The 22,803-nt window shown below is 43.9% G+C and overlaps 1 protein-coding gene across 4 annotated transcripts in view; it reads left to right on the top strand.

The window, feature by feature from the left end:
* LOC141162585 (cilia- and flagella-associated protein 99-like) overlaps positions 1-22,803 on the top strand; it is an 83,469-nt gene that overhangs the window by 7,056 nt on the left and 53,610 nt on the right. For 2 of the 4 annotated variants that reach the window (XM_073648836.1, XM_073648862.1), the window contains exons 2-3: positions 6,099-6,272; positions 10,130-10,240. In XM_073648836.1, the coding sequence (XP_073504937.1) occupies positions 6,189-6,272; positions 10,130-10,240 (195 nt within the window). In that variant the 5' untranslated portion in view covers positions 6,099-6,188. The remainder of the gene's footprint in view (positions 1-6,098; positions 6,273-10,129; positions 10,241-22,803) is intronic. The other 2 variants (XM_073648846.1, XM_073648854.1) reach the window with 2 other exon arrangements.

Genomic DNA, 22,803 nt, shown 5'->3' with positions numbered 1-22,803 from the left:
CTTGCTAGCCTACCTGGAGGTTCAGCCATCACAGGTCGTACCTACCCTTTACCTAGAGACTGCCCCGGTCACTTGCCGTGACCTCCAGCCCGTTCTTCCAGAGACTGCCCCGGTCACTTGCCGTGACCTCCAGCCCGTTCTTCCAGAGACTGCCCTGATCACTTGCCGTGATCTCCTGCCCGTACACCCAGAGACTGTCCCGGTCACCTGCTGTGACTGCCTGCCTGGTCGCCACCCGCTCCCTTACAAGGACCGCTCCCTTGTATAGTAGCCCAGAGGTTCCGCCTCCCAGACCCGTTACAGTCATTACACACAGAGGGATCTATTATATAGAGTCATTACACACAGAGGGATCTATTATATAGAGTCATTACACACAGAGGGATCTATTATATAGAGTCATTACACACAGAGGGATCTATTATATAGAGTCATTACACACAGAGGGATCTATTATATAGAGTCATTACACACAGAGGGATCTATTATATAGAGTCATTACACACAGAGGGATCTATTATATAGAGTCATTACACACAGAGGGATCTATTATATAGAGTCATTACACACAGAGGGATCTATTTCACGTGTTTATTTCTGTTAATGTTGATGATTATGGCTTACAGCCAATGACACAATGGTCATTATCTCAGTAAATTAGAATACTTTATAACACCAGCTTGAAAAATGTTTTTAAAATCTGAAATGTATGTTCAGTAAATGCATCAATACTTGGTCGGGGCTCTTTGCCACATTGATGCAGTAATCGATGCACAATGTGGCATGGAGGCGATCAGCCTGTGGCGCTGCTGAGGTGTTATGGAAGCCCAGGTGGCTTTGATAGCAGCCTTCAGCTCGTCTGCATTGTGGGGTCTGGTGTCTCTCATCTTCCTCTTGACAATACCCCATAGATTCTCTATAATAGATTCTCTATGGGGTTAAGGTCAGGCGAGTTTGCTGCCAATCAAGCACAGTGATACTGTTGTGTGTAAACCAGGTATTGGTACTTTTGGCAGTGTGGACAGGGGCCAAGTCCTGCTGGAGAATGACATTTCCATCTCCAAAAAGCTTGTTGGCAGAGGTAAGCACGAACTGCTCTAAAATGTCCTGGTAGACGGCTGCGCTGACTTTGGTCTTGATAAAACACAGTGGACCTACACCAGCAGATGACATGGCTCCCCAAACCATCACTGATTGTGGAGACTTCACACTAGACCTCCAGCAGCTTGGATTGTGGCCTCTCCACTCTTCCTCCAGACTTTGGGACCTTGTGCAGTGTGTCAATGACTGCCTTCTGGACATCTGTCAAGTCAGCAGTCTTCCCCATGATTGTGGAGCCTACTGAAACAGACTAAGGGAACATTTTAAACGTTTAGGAAACCTTTGCAGGTGTTTTTTGTTAATTATTTTAATTTACTGAGATAATGACTTTTGTGTTTTCATTGGCTGTAAGCCATAATCATCAACATTAACAGAAATAAACACGTGAAATAGATCCCTCTGTGTGTAATGACTCTATATAATAGATCCCTCTGTGTGTAATGACTCTATATAATATAGGAGGTTCACTTTTTGTATTGAAGAACTGAAATAAATTAACTTTTTGATGATATTCTAATTTAGTGAGATGCACCTGTATATGGTGAAAGACAAATAATAATTCTGTAAAGGGAAAAAATCATTTGCTTTGTGTCATGTCATTTTCCAAGATCCGTAGTAACTTTTGTACTTTTTGGTTGATTGAGGTGTGAGAGAGGTTTTTTTTTTTTTTTGCGCCCATTGGCACCATTTTGGGCTAGATACGCTTTTTTTGATTTTTTTATCACTTTTTATTTTATCTTTTCTAAGAATTGCAGCAAACAAAAAGGAACAATTCTGTAGTTGTGAGATTTTTTTTTGGTGATAGTACAAGCTGAAATAATTTTAGATTTTAATAAATGGACACAAAGTTACGGATATGTTTATTTTTATTTGACTTATGACCTGGGAAAACTTTTTCTGTTTAAACATTTATGCCATTATATGTATAATATAATATATATACAGTACAGACCAAAAGTTTGGACACACCTCATTAAAAGATTTTTCTGTATTCTCATGACTATGAAAATTGTACATTCACACTGAAGGCATCAAAACTATGAATTAACACATGTGGAATTATATACTTAACAAAAAAGTGTGAAACAACTGAAAATATGTCTTATATTCTAGGTTCTTCAAAGTAGCCACCTTTTGCTTTGATGACTGCTTTGCACACTCTTGGCATTCTCTTGATGAGCTTCAAGAGGTAGTCACCGGAAATGGTCTTCCAACAATCTTGAAGGAGTTCCCAGAGATGCTTAGCACTTGTTGGCCCTTTTGCCTTCACTCTGCGGTCCAGCTCACCCCAAACCATCTCGATTGGGTTCAGGTCTGGTGACTTTGGAGGCCAGGTCATCTGGCGTAGCACCCCATCACTCTCCTTCTTGGTCAAATAGCCCTTACACAGCCTGGAGGTGTTTGGGGTCATTGTCCTGTTGAAAAATAAATGATGGTCCAACGCAAACCGGATGGAATAGCATGCCGCTGCAAGATGCTGTGGTAGCCATGCTGGTTCAGTATGCCTTCAATTTTGAATAAATCCCCAACAGTATCACCAGCAAAGCACCCCCACACCTTCACACCTCCTCCTCCATGCTTCACGGTGGGAACCAGGCATGTAGAGTCCATCCGTTCACCTTTCCTGTGTCGCACAAAGACACGGTTGTTGGAACCAAAGATCTCAAATTTGGACTCATCAGACCAAAGCACAGATTTCCACTAGTCTAATGTCCATTCCTTGTGTTCTTTAGCCCAAACAAGTCTCTTCTGCTTGTTGCCTGTCCTTAGCAGTGGTTTCCTAGCAGCTATTTTACCATGAAGGCCTGTTGCACAAAGTCTCCTCTTAACAGTTGTTGTAGAGATGTGTCTGCTGCTAGAACTCTGTGTGGCATTGACCTGGTCTCTAATCTGAGCTGCTCTTAACCTGTGATTTCTGAGGCTGGTGACTCGGATAAACTTATCCTCAGAAGCAGAGGTGACTCTTGGTCTTCCTTTCCTGGGGCAGTCCTCATGTGAGCCAGTTTCTTTGTAGCGCTTGATGGTTTTTGCAACTGCACTTGGGGACACTTTCAAAGTTTGCCCAATTTTTCGAACTGACTGACCTTCATTTCTTAAAGTAATGATGGCCACTCGTTTTTATTTACTTAGCTGGTTTTTCCTTGCCATAATACAAATTCTAACAGTCTATTCAGTAGGACTATCAGCTGTGTATCCACCTGACTTCTGCACAACACAACTGATGGTCCCAACCCCATTTATAGGGCAAGAAATCCCACTTATTAAACCTGACAGGGCACACCTGTGAAGTGAAAACCATTTCCGGTGACTACCTCTTGAAGCTCATCAAGAGAATGCCAAGAGTGTGCAAAGCAGTCATCAAAGCAAAAGGTGGCTACTTTGAAGAACCTAGAATATAAGACATATTTTCAGTTGTTTCACACTTTTTTGTTAAGTATATAATTCCACATGTGTTAATTCATAGTTTTGATGCCTTCAGTGTGAATGTACAATTTTCATAGTCATGAAAATACAGAAAAATCTTTTAATGAGGTGTGTCCAAACTTTTGGTCTGTACTATATATATGGTACACACGCACATTATAAACCTTTTCCTGCTTTCCCATTTTAGGTCAATTAGGATTACCATCATTTTAATATTTGCCAAATGCCAGAATAATGAGAGAGAGAGAATGTTTTAAGGCATTTTTATTACTTACTGCAAAGTCAAGTTTCCATACATTTCATTACTATTTAGTACCGTTGCCCTTAATGACTTGGGTCACACGTTTGGGATATCCTTCCACAAGCTTCTCACAATATTTGGTCGGAATTTGGGCCCATTCCTCCTCACAAAACTGATGTAACTGATCCAGGTTTGTAGGTCGCCTTGCTCGCAGCCTTTTCAGCTTTGCCCAATTTTCAATAGGATTGAGATCAGGGCTCTGTGATGGCCACTTCAAAACATTTGACTTTGTTATCCTTAAGCCACTTTGTTACCATTTTGGCAGTTTGCTTCGGGTCATTGTCCATTTGGAAGACTAATTTCTGCCCAAGCTTTAACTTCCTGGCTGATGTTTTGAGATGTTGCTTCAGTATTGCCACATAATCTTCTTTTCTCATGATGCCATCTATTTTGTGAAGTACACCAGTCCCTCCTGCAGCAAAACAACCCCACAACATGATGCTGCCACCCCCATGTTTCACAGTTGGGATGGTGTTCTTAGGCTTCCAAGCTTCTCCCTTTCTCCTCCAAACGTAACGATGGTCTTTATGCCCAAAAAGTTCAATTTTTGTTTCATCAGACCACAGTAGATGTCTCCAAAAATTAAGGTCTGTGTTCCTGTGTGCATTTGCAAACATTAATCTGTCTTTTTTATGTTTCTTTTGGAGTAATGGCTTCTTCCTGGCAGAGTGGCCTTTCAGCCCATGTTGATACAGTACTCGTTTCATTGTGGATATTGACACAATCTTACCAGTTTCTGCCATCATCTTCACAAGGTCTTTTGCTTTTGTCCTTGGGTTGATATGCACATGTCGGACCAAAGCACGTTCATCTATTGGGACACAGAACCCGTCTCCTTCTTGAGCGGTATGATGGCTGGACATTCCCATCTTGTTTGTACTTGCGTATAATTGTTTGTACAGATGAACGAGGCTCCTTCAGGTATCTGGAAATTGTACCCAAGGATGAGCCAGACTTGTGCAAGTCCACAATTCTCTTCCTGATTTCTTTAGACTTTCCCATGATGCTACAAAAGAAGCAGTGTGTTTCAGGTGTGCATTAAAATACATCCACAGGTGTGTCTCTAACTCAGATGTTGCCAAAAAACCTATCAGAAGTTTCCAAACACATGAAATCATTATATGGGCAGTCCAGAATTGTTTAAAGGCATAGTAATCTTAGTGTATGGAAACTTTTGACTTTGCAGTAAGTTATAAAAATGCCTTAAAACATTCTCTCTCTCTCTCTCTCTCTCTCTCACTATTCTGGCATTTGGCAAATATTGAAAATTCTGGTAATCCTAAATGATCTAAAACAGGAAAGGTTTATTCTTATTCCATGTTAGATATTGAGATAAACCTGCAGATGTGTCTTTTTATATAGTGTGTGGAGACTTCTGCTTTCAGCTGTACCTGTTAAATATAGTGGTGCGAATTTTAAAGTCTGCAGCTTGTCAGCACTTTTTGTGGATTTAGCGCGGATTTCACCCTTTCATATGAAAAGGAATCTCTATATTTTACATATTTGGATGTGTATTTTTTAGCAGTGCATCTGCAGCCTATGGCCGTGTGCACACGTTGAGTATTTGCAGCAGATTTTTCTGCACCAAAAACCAGAGTGTAACAAAAATAACCTGAGTAAAATAAGTGCCTTTTATACTTGTTATGTGCATGTCTTATATATTTTTCCCCATTTATTTGAATAGGTGAAAAACGCTGAAAGAATTGACGTGCTGCAGATTTGATGGTTTAAATCCGCGAGAAAAAAAATAAGCAGCGGGTGCATGAGATTTCACAAAGGCATTTTTTACCTTTGAAAAATACACTGGAAAAAAAGCAGCACGTGAACAAATCCTATATGCAGTAATATTCCCGCGGGTTTTCTTGTGGACTTGTTGCAGATTTCACTCTTTCCATTGTAAGGAGACTTATAGGCCTTGCAATGCTCCTTTTGGAAATTAAATATGCAAATTACAACTTCTAGTAGGTGGCACTAGAGTTCCTTTCTGAAGAGGCAATTTGCATATTTAATTTCCCAGAGGAGCATTTCATGGCCTATAAGTCTCCTTACACCAGTATGTCACTCTCCATAAGGAGAGATGTTACCCATCAGACTCCATTGTAATTGGTGAAATCCACTTGAATCTACACAAAAATATGACCTGCTGCAGATTTCAATATCCAAACCGCAGGTCAATTTCCTTTCAGAAATTCCCAGCAATGTGTAGATGAGGTTTGTTGTGATTTCTTCTACGTACAGTATATTACGCTCCCATTATTCTTTATATTCGCAGACACTTCCCTGTACGTTTGCAGGGTCTGGATAGTCACTACCTGAACATATGACAGCCTGAGCTATTTCACAAGGCGGAGGAAATGATGAAATGTCTTCATGGGTTCAACACGGTCACTTCATTGCAATTTGCTATGTGGTCACACGGGTCCATCTGCACCGCCAATTATTGCAGGTGTGGCGCCATTACTCACTTGCCGCTAAGTGTTTCATTCATGATCACGCCGTTCTGCAGTCTTATTAGCTGCCGTCCAGTATTCACAAGCAAACAGAGACTTGGAAAATACTCAAACTTCAGACTGGATCAGCAGCCGTGGCAGTCCTCATAGGTTAGGACTGTCATATTTACTGTGGACAAGAAGAGATGGAGTCTAATTAGACCATTGAGGACATCACGCTCAGTAGTGCGGAAAAACTCACTTATGTCAAACAGGCGTAGAAGACACAAATCCTGCATAGGTTTTATACATATCACTTATTAAAGGCATGTGCCCACGGCGGCGTCTAGATGCCGGCGTACCCACAGAACTTTTGCAGTGGAAGACGTTATAGGAAAACTGTGAAGACCCGGGGTCTTCCGTGTGTGTAATACTACTTAGACAACACAGGGCGAGGGTAAAACTGTGCGGCAATACTTTATTGCACCACAAAACCGACAAAAAACACATAGAACAGTCCCAAGATGGTACAACATTACACAGGCTCACCATTCCGCTGGCCCACCTGGGATACAACAGCTGCGACTTTGGGATTTCCTGGGCCAACTACCTCAACCAGTGGCCCCCCCGATTCTGGCAGGCCCCCACCGAGAGAAGATAGCGGCAAGCTTAGGAAGCTAGCAGTCCATCGAGGTACAAGGCATGGAGACCCGGGAGTCCCACCCTGGCCTGTCCGAGAGTTTCCATGGAGCCAAATGACCAGCTGGTCCCAATCTGGCTTCTCCGAATGTCTCCATGGGTTCCAGGCGACCGGAGGGTCCCACCTGGCAACCCCAAACAACATATCCATGGGGCCAGGTGACTTCATCGTCCCAACCTGGTCTCCCCAAATGTATCCATGGGATCTCTGATGGTCAATGGAGCAGATCCCTATCTTTCCAGTCTAGGCTATATACCCTTAGGCCAAAATCATGTAGAATCCAAATCTGTGTCTCTTTGGATGGAGCCGCCATGCTATCCATCTACTGTCCTGAAGGATGTCTCTCATTCTCCTTGTAAAGTCTTTCTGATTCTCCTTGATTCTGCTTGCAGCACTACAGACATCCTTGTTTACATTTACATCTGTGTAAGGTCATCAGTTACAGGTTGGGGGGAAAGGTAAAGTGCTCAGGTCTCATTGTTCGAGCATTTAATGAATTTACATAGTTTGTCCTCCTGTTTTGTGAGTCAACAAGCCACAGGGTCCACACAATGGTTAATCAACATATTTAGCAAACATTCATGGTTCACCGAACCAAGAGGAGACAACAGTCAGGGTTATACAAATAGTATGACCTTTTTGACGAACCACAGAAATACACATACATTTACAAGTCAACATAAACACAATGGTGTATTTCTCTTGGCTTAACAATTCTAGACGTCTGGCTGATTAAGATTATAAGCTATGTCGTAACAAAAACGCTGGCTGTGTTTTTATTGAAGAAAGTCTTTGGCATTTTTCTTGTCTTGACTTTTCTTGTTTTCTTTATTTTGTATATAAACTTCTGGAAGCCGCCTGAAGAATCGCCGGGTCACTTTTAGCTGCTTTACGGCTTTCGAAGCTCAAAAAGACGGAACACGAGCGAGGAAGTCTTTTGACATTGCTGTGCCGTATGTTCGTTCTTTTTGCTGTTTTCTTTTAGGGCTTTTTGAGGCGAGATCAGAGCGGAATCTGCTTGAAAAAAGTCGTCATGTTCACATACCTGAAGAGTAAAAATAAAAAGGCCTATTAATGTGTGGCCCATGTTTTTCGGGTTCGATGCCCTAATGAAATATTGGCTAGGGATATTAGTGAGACAAAAGAAAACTGTGGCATGTTCCATCAGACTGAGGATTTCATGCTTCTGGGTAATGGGCTTGTTCACACAATGTGTTTTTTATATATTTTTCGTCCATTTTTTTGGACAGAAAAAAATGCAGCGTTTTACAATAGGGGAATCTGCACATGGTCAGTAGTTGGAGAATAAAAATCAGCTGGCAATACTGGAATGTTGGAAGGAAAAATATGTGCATTTTTGATGTGTTTTTTCACTTGAATGGGTGAAAAGCGCTGCAGAAAACAGTGAAAAATAGAGGTTCATAAAAGGCCTTGATGCTTCAAATCTACAAGGAAAGAAATAGGCTATGTATGAGATTTCAGAAATCTCATTCACTGTGCTGGTACTATACTTTTTGTTTTTTTCCTGCAAATAAAAAAATGCAATGTGTGAACAAGCCCTAACAGAAAAATGAATGAAATTTCTGAAATCTCATGCAAACTTGTTTTTCCAAACAATTTTATATACCGTATGTAACATAAACAGAGCCGGCAGTCACCCTCCCAAATTGAACACAGGACATGACGGATTCACATGAAATCCACCTGAAAAAGCTCTTAATAAAATGCAATAAAAAATGAACATATAAATAACAATGTAAAAACGACTTGCTGTGCACATAGTCAGTCTTTTTGGAGCTTCTTTCTGGCTTCAAAATCCATGAAGCTGTTAAAAGAAGTAACTGGTCCATTCTTCTGGGGGCTTCTACTTGGAAGCCGCTCACTAGTTTATACAGTTAAAGAAAAAAAAAAAGAAAAAATTACCAAAAGGAAATGTTTGTACTGATACATACCTCAGCTCCGCTATTTCTCTACACAGTAACTGCGGAGATCAGTGAGGAGGGTGTGTTCTTTTCTCCCTTGTTTATTGTTGCCTGCTTGATTCGTCAGCCTCATGCAGGGGAAGAAGTACACGCCCCCAGAGGCAAAAACGAGCAAAAGGAAGTGAAATGTTTGTACTGATAAATAACTCAGCTCCGCTATTACTCTACACAGTAGCTGTGGAGATCAGTGAGGAGGGTGTGTTCTTTTCTCCCTTGTTTATTGTTGCCTGCTTGATTCGTCAGCCTCATGCAGGGGAAGAAGTACACACCCCCAGAGGCAAAAACGAGCAAAAGGAAGTGAAGTGTTTGTACTGATACATAACTCAGTCACACTATTTCTCTACATAGTTGCTGCGGAAATCAGTGAAGAGGAGGGTGTGTTCTTTTCTCCCTTGTGTATTGTTGCCTGCTTATGATTGGTCGACTTCATACAGGGGAAGAAGTACACGCCCCCAGAGACATCTATGGTAACGCTTAGTTGAACTACATGAATTACAACCTAAACTTTACACACTAATATCTCCGTAACGGAGAGGAGAAATTAAACAATAAAAACTACATTTTACTCAGCTCTGCAGCCGCTATTCTATGATGTGGCCCTCTTAACTGGTGAAATGTCCCCTTTAAGTGCTTTTGAATCTTTTTTTTTCTCCGTTCATGTTTTTTTGCAGCCTTTTGATTGGATAGTGCTTAGTTTGGAGCGTTTTCTATCAGGACCCACTGACATGCATTTTCTTTTTTTTTTACTGCCAGGTGTTTTTCAAAATCTGAAAGCGCTAAAAAAAACACGCAATGTCATCAGAAAAGGGTTTTTTGTGTGATTTTTTTTTTTTTTTTGCTGGACCTGCTCTAATAAACTCCTCAAAATGCTCAGTGAGCACAAACTTTTTAAGAGCTAAACCACAGGTGTTCGCCTCGTTGTGATGGTTGCAGCTACTTTTCTTAGTACCTACATAATATAATATCCGGGGGGGATGCGTTTAGCAGGGACTGTATTGTGTCACTGACAAGGTAAATGCATCCGTACTTTCTGTGATAATAGTGATTATAATGACTGCAATTATGTTATTACAATAAAAAGTGTGAAGACGTTATAGTAAAGTGTCACGTATCACGTAGAAAAAGATCCGAGTAATCACGTGTTTTAGTGTCCTGACGTCATAGCTTTCTTGTCGGACTTGTATGGTTACAGATGACTCATTATGGAAGATGCCTCAGCCTGATAATCCAGCTCCATAGCAAGTATAATCCGGAGGATCGGAGCCTGGAGCACTTCCTAGAAGAATCTATGGAGGACTTTCAGGTAAGAGAATGTGCTCAGTTATGCCTAATACTCATACATGCCAGAAATAGGGGAGACCTCACAGCTCACCTCCCCCCCCCTCCTGCACAATGACTGATAACACCTCTATATACAGTAGATAACACAGGATCCACCATTCACAATAGGTGATGTCACAGCTCACCTCCTCCTCCTGTACAATGACTGATAACACCTCTATATACAGTAGATAACACAGGATCCACCATTCACAATAGGGGATGTCACAGCTCACCTCCTCCTCCTGTACAATGACTGATAACACCTCTATATACAGTAGATAACACAGGATCCACCATTCACAATAGGGGATGTCACAGCTCACCTCCTCCTCCTGTACAATGACTGATAACACCTCTATATACAGTAGATAACACAGGATCCACCATTCACACTATGTGATGTCACAGCTCACCTCCTCCCCCTCTGATCGCAGTGACCTTTGCCCAGATGAGAGAATGCTTATTACATGGTCAGACAGAGCTAAGCTAATGTCCATGTAGCTTTCCTGAATGAACAGGAAGTGTGAATTGTAAATGAGGCCTAGTGGCCACTGTGAAAATTGCTTTCAATTTGAAATATGTGAAAAATAACAAAAAAAAAACTGCAAAAAAATTGACCATCATTTTTGAAATAATACATTAAAAATAAAAACCTGATTTGGACAATCAGAAGAAGAGCTAAGATATAAAATGTAAAAACTACCCACAATCATTTAATCTGTGCTAACAGTTTAGTAGAAGCTTCACTACAGCCTCTCCAGGACCTTTCATACACTGATTTCTCAGAGCAGTTCATTAGCTCTTAGGAGGATGGCAATCAGAAGCAACCTGCGTTAAAGGGTTTGTCCATACTGGAGATTATTCGTTATTAGTCCTGGTGGTGGGACCTTCAACTTCAAGTGACAATTCCAAAAGGACACCATGATATTCACCACAAGGTCCCCAATGGATCTACTAAGTGGGGGTGCTGATATCCGGTTAAAGAGGCTGGAGAAAGGTATAAAACAGCGCTTGCCTGTAGTCTCTCTGACCTGACTCACTGTTTTATGCCTGCTTTCATCTGTGTAATTCAACCCAAAGACGTTACCAAAAAAGGAGAAGCTTCACTACAGCCCCTCCAGGTCCTTCCACACAGAGATTTCTCAGGTTAGCAGATCATTGACTCTATGGAGTGTGACTATTAGATGCAACCCCCATTAATGTAATGCATGGAAGGGGACCTCCAGTTTTGGGCAGCCTCGTTTTCTGCTGTCCTTTGATACTGGTTCTGCTTCTGTTTTAATTACTGTGAGAAGCTGAAGGTAAAGGGACTGTAGATATTATTAATGACTTATTGATAAGGGAAAATACACATAAATTACCTTTGGTTTCAACAATGCTATGTGGTAATGAAAATTACACACCTAAACATTCCATTAAAAATGAGGCTGACTATCGTTCCTTATCCCTTCACACAAGACGTGTAAAAATGCACAGTCTTGCTGCCCTCATCACCAAGGAGTTAATTTATTTTTGTTGTCATACCGGTCTAATATGTCCAGGATCTACCCCAGTTCTTATACTCTGTAAGTTGCCATCCACTCTTTTTTTTTTGTGGTCAGTTTGTCATCATCAGCATTCTACCAGCACTTTAGATCCTGGGACTTCCTTTTTCTCACTTCTGAGCATGCATTGTGCCTGATACCTGCTTTGCCCCCAGGCTATGTGCCCACGATACAGAATTGATGTGGATTTTTCCTGAGAGTTTCTGCCTCTCCCTGGCAGAAAAAACACATGTGGTTTGTACATGCTTTTTTCTGCCAGGGAGAAGCGTTTTTTAAGCATTTCCGCATGCGTTTTTTCAAGCGCTTTACCAAGCAATTTTGAGCATCACTTGGAAAAGTGCTTGACAAGTTGGTCACACAATATAAATCCATGCGACCGGCATATATAGTGTGTGACCAACTTATCCTGCTTTAAATGCAGCATCAATTGTCTGTCCTCGGCGTCCGTGTTCTGAAAGGACCTTCCATGACGTCATTTAGTCAGCTGACAGGTCACGCGACCGCCGACGTCAGCGGTCGCGTGACCATCACATGACTAAATGACGTCAACCCAGGTCCCTTCAGAACACTGCGGGACGCCGAGGACAGAGGATGCCATCGGAGAGGAGACCGGGGGCCACCGGATAGGTACGTATAATGTTTTTTTTTTACTTTTTAATTCTTTTTTTACTAATGGTACCCGGGTCGGATGAGAGTCTCCTCTTCTCCAGACCTGGGTACCATCCGCGCATTGAAACTCATAACATCCGCATACAGACATGTATACATGCGGATGTTATGCGGTTCAATGCAAGTCAATGGCGGCGATTTTGCCGCGATTACGCACAAGAAATGGTTGTGCTGCGGATTTTTCCGCAATGATAATCAGCAGCGGAAATTTGCGCAGCATGTGCACAGCACATGCGGATTATCATTGGGAAACATGGCAGACAACTTAACAAGCGTTTTTAATGCGTTTTCGCGGCGGAAACGCATTAAATTCGCATCGTGGGCACACAGCCTTAGAGTAAACCCTACGTCTCTCATGACTATCTGCAGTTTCACAGACGGGAGAGCAGGAGCCGAGACACAAAGACTCGCTCCCAGCTTCCTGTCATTTGTCTCAGTGTCTCTGCTAACACTGATGAATTGCAACAGGCAGAGTTACGGCCCCACTATCAGTATTTGGTCAGTATTCGGTCAGTATTTTATCTCAGGAGTGGGAACCAAAACCAGGTGAGGAACAATCAGAGAAAAGGTAAAATAGAAACAAGTCACCAATTCTGCATTCATCACCCACTCCTGGTTTTGGCTCCCACTCCTGAGAAAAAAGACTGATCAAATACTGATAGTGGGGCCGTGGCCTAACAAGTTAGATAGCACAGTTTACTTAAATTGCATTTTGTTTCTTAGGTTTTATCCAGAATAAATGTTATAATTGAGTATTGGTATTACCAGTTAGTATTTAATGGGCTTTTCCGTGATTTTATATTGATGACTTCTACTTCGGTTAGCTCTTTGTCATGCTAGGTGAGAGAAGGACCAAGTGTATGATGATGGGAAAAGGGGGAGAAGGCCAGCAACTAGGGAAAGGGAGAGTGGAGACCCCTAGGCAGAGCTTACAACACCCTGACTCCCCTATCGTCCCTAAATAGGTTCCGCATCTATCGCCGAGCAGGAAGCCTAATCCCTGACTGCCCCTAGCGATAGGCCCTAGGTAGGGAGGGGGAGTGAGCACCAGTCAGTCCCACTGCAACTAAAGACAAACAAGGGAAACAGACAAGGGGATACTCTTAGCTTGAGAAGACACCAGAGAGAAGACGACAATAATCCACCAAGAAACTTAAAGAAGACACTAGCCGACTCCTTGTACCCCAGGCCTGAGCAGGGGAAATAGTACTATCACCGGTGACTCTCTGGAGGCAATGAGGGTTTTTCTGTATCAAGCAAGGGTGTGTCAATTAGCAGCAGAAGATGGAGATCACTGCTGGGTCCTAGCGAAAGAAGCATACCACTACACTCCAGAGATGAAAGGATGAAGAAGGTGTCTGAAAAGCCAAGCGCAGCGACCTTCTACAGCTGGATCCAGAACGACTGTCAAACCTGATACATCAGTGACACTGTTGGTTGAATGCTTGATTGGCCAAAAGTTATCCCTCCTGACTTCCATGTACACATACAGTACAGACCAAAAGTTTGGACACACCTTCTCATTTAAAGATTTTTCTGTATTTTCATGACTATGAAAATTGTACATTCACACTGAAGGCATCAAAACTATGAATTAACACATGTGGAATTATATACTTAACAAAAAAGTGTGAAACAACTGAAAATATGTCTTATATTCTAGGTTCTTCAAAGTAGCCACCTTTTGCTTTGATGACTGCTTTGCACACTCTTGGCATTCTCTTGATGAGCTTCAAGAGGTAGTCACCGGAAATGGTTTTCACTTCACAGGTGTGCCCTGTCAGGTTTAATAAGTGGAATTTCTTGCCTTATAAATGGGGTTGGGACCATCAGTTGTGTTGTGCAGAAGTCAGGTGGATACACAGCTGATAGTCCTACTGAATAGACTGTTAGTTGCTTTTTTCTTTCCATAATACAAATTCTAAGTAAAGAAAAACGAGTGGCCATCATTACTTTAAGAAATGAAGGTCAGTCAGTCCAAAAAATTGGGCAAACTTTGAAAGTGTCCCCAAATGCAGTTGCAAAAACCATCAAGCGCTACAAAGAAACTGGCTCACATGAGGACTGCCCCAGGAAAGGAAGACCAAGAGTCACCTCTGCTTCTGAGGATAAGTTTATCCGAGTCACCAGCCTCATAAATCGCAGGTTAACAGCAGCTCAGATTAGAGACCAGGTCAATGCCACACAGAGTTCTAGCAGCAGACACATCTCTTCAACAACTGTTAAGAGGAGACTTTGTGCAGCAGGCCTTCATGGTAAAATAGCTGCTAGGAAACCACTGCTAAGGACAGGCAACAAGCAGAAGAGACTTGTTTGGGCTAAAGAACACAAGGAATAGACATTAGACCAGTGGAAATCTGTGCTTTGGTCTGATGAGTCCAAATTTGAGATCTTTGGTTCCAACCACCGTGTCTTTGTGTGACGCAGAAAAGGTGAACGGATGGACTCTACATGCCTGGTTCCCACCGTGAAGCATGGAGGAGGAGGTGTGATGGTGTGGGGGTGCTTTGCTGGTGACACTGTTGGGGATTTATTCAAAATTGAAGTCATACTGATCCAGCATGGCTACCACAGCATCTTGCAGTGGCATGCTATTCCATCCGGTTTGCGTTTAGTTGGACCATCATTTATTTTTCTACAGGACAATGGCCCCAAACACACCTCCAGGCTGTGTAAGGGCTATTTGACCAAGAAGGAGAGTGATGGGGTGCTACGCCCGATGACCTGGCCTCCACAGTCACCAGACCTGAACCCAATCGAGATGGTTTGGGGTGAGCTGGACCGCAGAGTGAAGGCAAAAGGGCCAACAAGTGCTAAGCATCTCTGGGAACTCCTTCAAGATTGTTGGAAGACCATTTCCGGTGACTACCTCTTGAAGCTCATCAAGAGAATGCCAAGAGTGTGCAAAGCAGTCATCAAAGCAAACGATGGCTACTTTGAAGAACCTAGAATATAAGACATATTTTCAGTTGTTTCACACTTTTTTGTTAAGTATATAATTCCACATGTGTTAATTCATAGTTTTGATGCCTTCAGTGTGAATGTACAATTTTCATAGTCATGAAAATACAGGAAAATCTTTAAATGAGAAGGTGTGTCCAAACTTTTGGTCTGTACTGTATACTGAGCCGAGCTTCATATATTCTCTAAAGGAAGGCGGCCATTGCTAGACGCCTCTGATGGTTTATCTGCATTAATAATAAAACAGTCATACAGGTTCACGTCCAGCATGCCCAATCCTTCATTAACCCAAAATGATGAGAAAAGTCTGAAGGCCCCCCACATACATTGGTCTTGCTAAAATCAGCATACATGGCTGTGATTCATTTAATGTATATGGCCACCGTTAGTATAGGCCATCAACCAAACCCTCACTGAACTGCAGAATAAAGTAATTTCTGCAGACTAGACTTGCAGTTTGTGCGTGCACAGCAATCTAGGTGCGGGCTGGAGGACGTCTCCTGTAGATCAGCAGCTTTTAGTGCTTCTTCCTACTTGTCTGCGGCTTTTAGTGACTCCGGAGTTCTGCTGGCTACCTGTCCCTGGGTCTTCTGGACCTCTTCTCTGTGTACACTTGTTGTTTTCAGGACGTCTTCCTGGCTGTGTACGGCTTCGGTTGCTGACTTTCCCGTTACTCCAGAGGGTTACTGCTAAATGCCTGCAGTCTCCTGCACTCCACCTGCTTGCCTACGGTTTCCAAAAGTACTCCGCCTACTTGTGGTTTTCTGAACGCCACCTGCCTGCAGTTTCCTGATCTCCATCTACTTGGCTGCGTTTTCCTGAAGTCGTCCGCCTGCTTGCAGTTTCCTGCATTCCACCTGTTTGCCTGCGGTTTCCTGCACTCCACCTGTTTGCCTGCGGTTTCCTGAGGTCCCTGCTTGCCTGCGGTTTCCTGACGTCCCTGCTTGCCTGTGGTTTCTTGACGTCCTCTGCTTGCTGGCGGTTTCCTGTCGTCCTCTGCATGCCTGCGGTTTATTGACGTCCCTGCTTGCCTGCGATTTTTGACATCCTCTGCTTGCCTGCTGTTTCCTGTCGTCCTTTGCTTGCCTGCGGTTTCCTGTCGTCCTTTGCTTGCCTGCGGTTTCCTGTCGTACTCTGCTTGTCTGCGGTTTCCTGACGTCCTCTGCTTGCCTGCGGTTTCCTGACTTCCTCTGCTTGCCTGCGGTTTCCTGACGTCCTCTGCTTGCCTGTGGTTTCCTGACGTCCTCTGCTTGCCTGTGGTTTCCTGACGTCCTCTGCTTGCCTGCGGTTTCCTGACGTCCTCTGCTTGCCTGCGATTTCCTGACGTCCCTGCTTGCCTGCGGTTTCCTGAGTCGGCATGTAAAGCCAGGCAGTATCATGCCACAAGAGCGTACGCCAACTTTCAACAGAAAAACTTGGCACTCAGGAAAAATGTTATTCAAGGTGTTCAACTAACAGACAAAAGCATAACGTTTCGGCCAAATCGGATGTACCAATTGCCGTGGAAGCTGAAGTACAAGGCAAAATAAAAAGAGCCCTGGTATGGCAGAGCATCACTGTAGGAATGGCTCCAGGAAGATGCTGATTCATTTTCTTTGTGTTTTCCACCACAATTGGTGCATCTGATGAAGGTCAAAGATTGGACCGAAACGTTATGCTTTTGTCTGTGGATTACACTTATGAATAAAACACCTTGAATCACATTTTTCTTGAGTGCAAAGTATTTTTATGGTAAGCCGGCACGCTCCTTTGACATCATGCTCCGTGGCTTTACAGGAAGGCTCAGGCAGCAGGACGCCGCCTGAGTATTCAGGTACTTGGCACCTATAGCTGGTCAAAGGAAAAAGCAATTCATCCTCAGATCATGAGCGGTGTTATACAGATCTTTGGACTTTCTATTGAGCCTATGCAGGATAATACGGGCGCCCCTACACTTTTCTCAGGACCCCCGTCTCCTGACCAATCAAAATAATGCCATTATCACAAAAAAACAAATGTATTAAATACCGATGTGGCATTTCTGCTGCTGCTGCTAGAAATGCAGCATGAGAATGTAGATGCATCCAACGTCCACCAGGCATGCGTCTCTCTGTATATACAAGTATGTGGTATGTAGGGGGTCCAACCTCCATGCACCGCATGATCCCCAACGTCCACCAGGCATGCGTCTCTCTGTATATAGAAGTATGTGGTATGTAGGGGGTCCGACCTCAATGCACAGCATGATCCCCCAACGTCCACCAGGCATGCGTCTCTCTGTATATACAAGTATGTGGTATGTAGGGGGTCCGACCTCAATGCACAGCATGATCCCCAACGTCCACCAGGCATGCGTCTCTCTGTATATACAAGTATGTGGTATGTAGGGGGTCCGACCTCCATGCACAGCATGATCCCCAAAGTCCACCAGGCATGCGTCTCTCTGTATATACACGTATGTGGTATGTAGGGGGTCCGACCTCCATGCACAGCATGATCCCCAACGTCCACCAGGCATGCGTCTCTCTGTATATACAAGTATGTGGTATGTAGGGGGTCCGACCTCCATGCACAGCATGATCCCCAACGTCCACCAGGCATGCGTCTCTCTGTATATACAAGTATGTGGTATGTAGGGGGTCCGGCCTCCATGCACAGCATGATCCCCAACGTCCACCAGGCATGCGTCTCTCTGTATATACAAGTATGTGGTATGTAGGGGGTCCGACCTCCATGCACAGCATGATCCCCAAAGTCCACCAGGCATGCGTCTCTCTGTATATACACGTATGTGGTATGTAGGGGGTCCGACCTCCATGCACAGCATGATCCCCAACGTCCACCAGGCATGCGTCTCTCTGTATATACAAGTATGTGGTATGTAGGGGGTCCGACCTCCATGCACAGCATGATCCCCAACGTCCACCAGGCATGCGTCTCTCTGTATATACAAGTATGTGGTATGTAGGGGGTCCGACCTCAATGCACAGCATGATCCCCAACGTCCACCAGGCATGCGTCTCTCTGTATATACAAGTATGTGGTATGTAGGGGGTCCGACCTCCATGCACAGCATGATCCCCAACGTCCACCAGGCATGCGTCTCTCTGTATATACAAGTATGTGGTATGTAGGGGGTCCGGCCTCCATGCACAGCATGATCCTGGTTTCCAGCAATCTAACAACTGTCAGAGCAGAAGAAATATTCTAATTGCTCCTGCGAGACGTCTTAATCATTTTACAGAAGGCTTTTGTATATCTGCCAGCGGTGGAGTGACATTCATAATGAGGCATTTAATTGCGCACTTGAAGCCTGCGCGCTCGTCTCACTTCCCGCGAGCTCCAGAGCTGCAGATCTGATATTACAATGTCAGACAGATGTCATTTGGAATCATAAATCTGTCTCCGGCAAATCCAGAAAAGTAACTGAAATCCCGATGAACATCTGATTCCTCCGCTGCCTCCGAGAGATTCTGAGCATTTCGGATGTCAAAGTTTTAATCCAGGATTGAAGAAGTGAGTGATGTGCTCGCCGTACGCCGTGGCGTCAGCTCTCATTAGTCAGTGGTCTCCCGTGGAATCTCCCCCCGCCGTGGTCTACTCGTAACGAGCGCCAATCCTCAATCAGCGCTCATTTACACTCCTTATACACAGCCCGATGCACATTGTATTACTTGCTGTTTATCTGATTGCTCCGCTGTATACATGGGCCCGAGAGTGGGAACGGCTGGTGGGAAAGGGTCTTAGTTATCCCCGATCTTTTGGATGGAAAGTAACTTTCATACTTGAGAATAGCACAGGCCTGAATGCTCCAGACCAGCAAACTGCCAGAACTTCTGCTGTTATACCGGTCACACTTATAGCGGTCACACTTACAGCGGTCACACTTATACCGGTCACACTTATAGCGGTCACACTTATAGCGGTCACACTTATAGCGGTCACACTTATAGCGGTCACACTTATAGCGGTCACACTTACAGCGGTCACACTTATACCGGTCACACTTATACCGGTCACACTTACAGCGGTCACACTTATAGCGGTCACACTTATAGCGGTCACACTTATAGCGGTCACACTTACAGCGGTCACACTTATAGCGGTCACACTTATAGCGGTCACACTTATAACGGTCACACTTATAACGGTCACACTTATAGCGGTCACACTTATAGCGGTCACACTTATAGCGGTCACACTTATAGCGGTCACACTTACAGCGGTCACACTTATAGCGGTCACACTTATAGCGGTCACACTTATAGCGGTCACACTTACAGCGGTCACACTTATAACGGTCACACTTATAGCGGTCACACTTACAGCGGTCACACTTACAGCGGTCACATTTATAGCGGTCACACTTATACCGGTCACACTTATACCGGTCACACTTATAGCGGTCACACTTATACCGGTCACACTTATAGCGCTCACACTTATAGCGGTCACACTTATACCGCTCACACTTATAGCGGTCACACTTATAACGGTCACACTTATAGCGGTCACACTTATACCGGTCACACTTATAGCGCTCACACTTATAGCGGTCACACTTATACCGCTCACACTTATAGCGGTCACACTTATAACGGTCACACTTATAGCGGTCACACTTATAGCGGTCACACTTATAGCGGTCACACTTATAGCGGTCACATTTATAGCGGTCACACTTATACCGGTCACACTTATAGCGGTCACACTTATAGCGGTCACACTTACAGCGGTCACACTTATAGCGGTCACACTTACAGCGGTCACACTTATAGCGCTCACACTTATAGCGCTCACACTTATAGCGCTCACACTTATAGCGGTCACACTAATAGCGGTCACATTTATAGCGGTCACACTTATACCGGTCACACTTATAGCGGTCACACTTATAGCGGTCACACTTACAGCGGTCACACTTACAGCGGTCACATTTATAGCGGTCACACTTATACCGGTCACACTTATAGCGGTCACACTTATACCGGTCACACTTATAGCGGTCACACTTATACCGGTCACACTTATAGCGCTCACACTTATAGCGCTCACACTTATAGCGCTCACACTTATAGCGGTCACACTTACAGCGGTCACACTTATAGCGGTCACACTTACAGCGGTCACACTTACAGCGGTCACACTTATAGCGCTCACACTTATAGCGCTCACACTTATAGCGCTCACACTTATAGCGGTCACACTTATAGCGGTCACACTTATACCGGTCACACTTATAGCGGTCACACTTATACCGGTCACACTTATACCGGTCACACTTATACCGGTCACACTTATACCGGTCACACTTACAGCGGTCACACTTATAGCGGACACACATATAGCGGTCACACATATAGCGGTCACACATATAGCGGTCACACTTAAAGCGGTCACACTTATAGCGGTCACACATATAGCGGTCACACATATAGCGGTCACACATATAGCGGTCACACATATAGCGGTCACACTTACAGCGGTCACACTTATAGCGGACACACATATAGCGGTCACACATATAGCGGTCACACATATAGCGGTCACACATATAGCGGTCACACTTACAGCGGTCACACTTAAAGCGGTCACACTTATAGCGGTCACACTTATAGCGGTCACTCTTTTAGCGGTCACCCTTTTAGCGGTCACACTTATAGCGGTCACACTTATAGCGGTCACACTTATAGCGGTCACACTTATAGCGCTCACACTTATAGCGGTCACACTTATAGCGGTCACATTTATAGCGGTCACACTTATACCGGTCACACTTATAGCGGTCACACTTATACCGGTCACACTTATAGCGGTCACACTTATAGCGGTCACACTTATAGCGGTCACACTTATAGCGCTCACACTTATAGCGGTCACACTTATAGCGGTCACACTTATAGCGGTCACACTTACAGCGGTCACACTTATAGCGGTCACATTTATACCGGTCACACTTATACCGGTCACACTTATAGCGGTCACACTTATAGCGGTCACACTTATAGCGCTCACACTTATAGCGGTCACACTTATAGCGCTCACACTTATAGCGCTCACACTTATAGCGCTCACACTTATAGCGGTCACACTTATAACGGTCACACTTATAGCGGTCACACTTATAGCGGTCACACTTATAGCGGTCACACTTATAGCGGTCACACTTATAGCGGTCACACATATAGCGGTCACACTTACAGCGGTCACACTTATAGCGGTCACACTTATAGCGGTCACACATATAGCGGTCACACTTATAGCGGTCACACAGCGGTCACACTTATAGCGGTCACACTTACAGCGGTCACACTTATAGCGGTCACACTTGCTGAAAAACAATTCATCAAGAGCATTTGATTAGTAGGACCCGGCTAAGTTACTACAAAGGCAGTAAGGGTGTACTTACTTTTTCTCTCACTGCTTTTGCATTTAGGCCTAGTTTTTTATTGATATATAATGACGCGCTGTCATTTGCCAGGCGTTGTTCTCCATCCAAGGTTGTAGTTACCTAATTTTAAGACTTTTTTATGGGGCGTTTAGTGAAGAAGGAAACCTCTGTTAATTTGCCTTGTGATTAATAATATTTCCTCGTGCGTCTCGTCATGAATGCTGCAGGACCGGCGTCCAACTTCAGGGGATAATTTGCCTTGAAATCACAATGACGTATATGTGCAGAGGTTTCCCTGTTGACCTCGCTGATTGTATTCACACAGATGATGGTAATCAGTACTTGGTGAAATTAGTCAGCTCAATCTTCCTGGACTAAGAATAGAATGACGGAACTAAGTGAAGACTGACACAACGTTTTTCATGCTTCATACATTAAACTCAATTAAAATGGCGTGTACCTCTTAATGAATATGGTGCTTCTTGTACTCCGTCAAGACTGGCGTAGCATGAGCGTGTGCTAGTCGTGAAGAATCGACCCATTATCTAATACCTTGTGGTCAGACCACCGCAAATTGATATTTTATTAACTACGCTATTAGTAGCTCAACTATATAATTGTTTTAAATTGTCACCTTAGGCACACTCTTTATGAGGGGCAGTGAAAGATTCATACAATATAAATATATATCCTGTTGAGACTAGTGTACTTACTATGAAAATCCATGTCTTAATGGCTGTATAATCCTAATATTACTATGAGCATTTTATGAGTCCAGCCAAAGTATAACAGAACTGATGAGTCAACGTGTATTCCGTCTCCACCCACCGAGCCTGTCAGCTGCAGCTTGTACTGAGCAGTGTGAGGTCTCAACAGCAGGTAGGAGGACAGCACAATGTCATTTGGGTGGAGATTCAGCAGCAGGGAGGAGGGGCACTGAGGAGCTCTCAATCAGGCCTGATACTCGGAGATTCAGCAGTAGCAGCAGGGAGGAGAGGC

Source organism: Phyllobates terribilis, unplaced genomic scaffold (genome assembly GCF_046119375.1).
Source record: "Phyllobates terribilis strain yellow unplaced genomic scaffold, ASM4611937v1 Scaffold_1__5_contigs__length_1240528914, whole genome shotgun sequence".
Classification (NCBI taxonomy): Eukaryota; Metazoa; Chordata; class Amphibia; order Anura; family Dendrobatidae; genus Phyllobates; species Phyllobates terribilis.
This window is presented reverse-complemented; position numbering and strand designations above follow the sequence as displayed.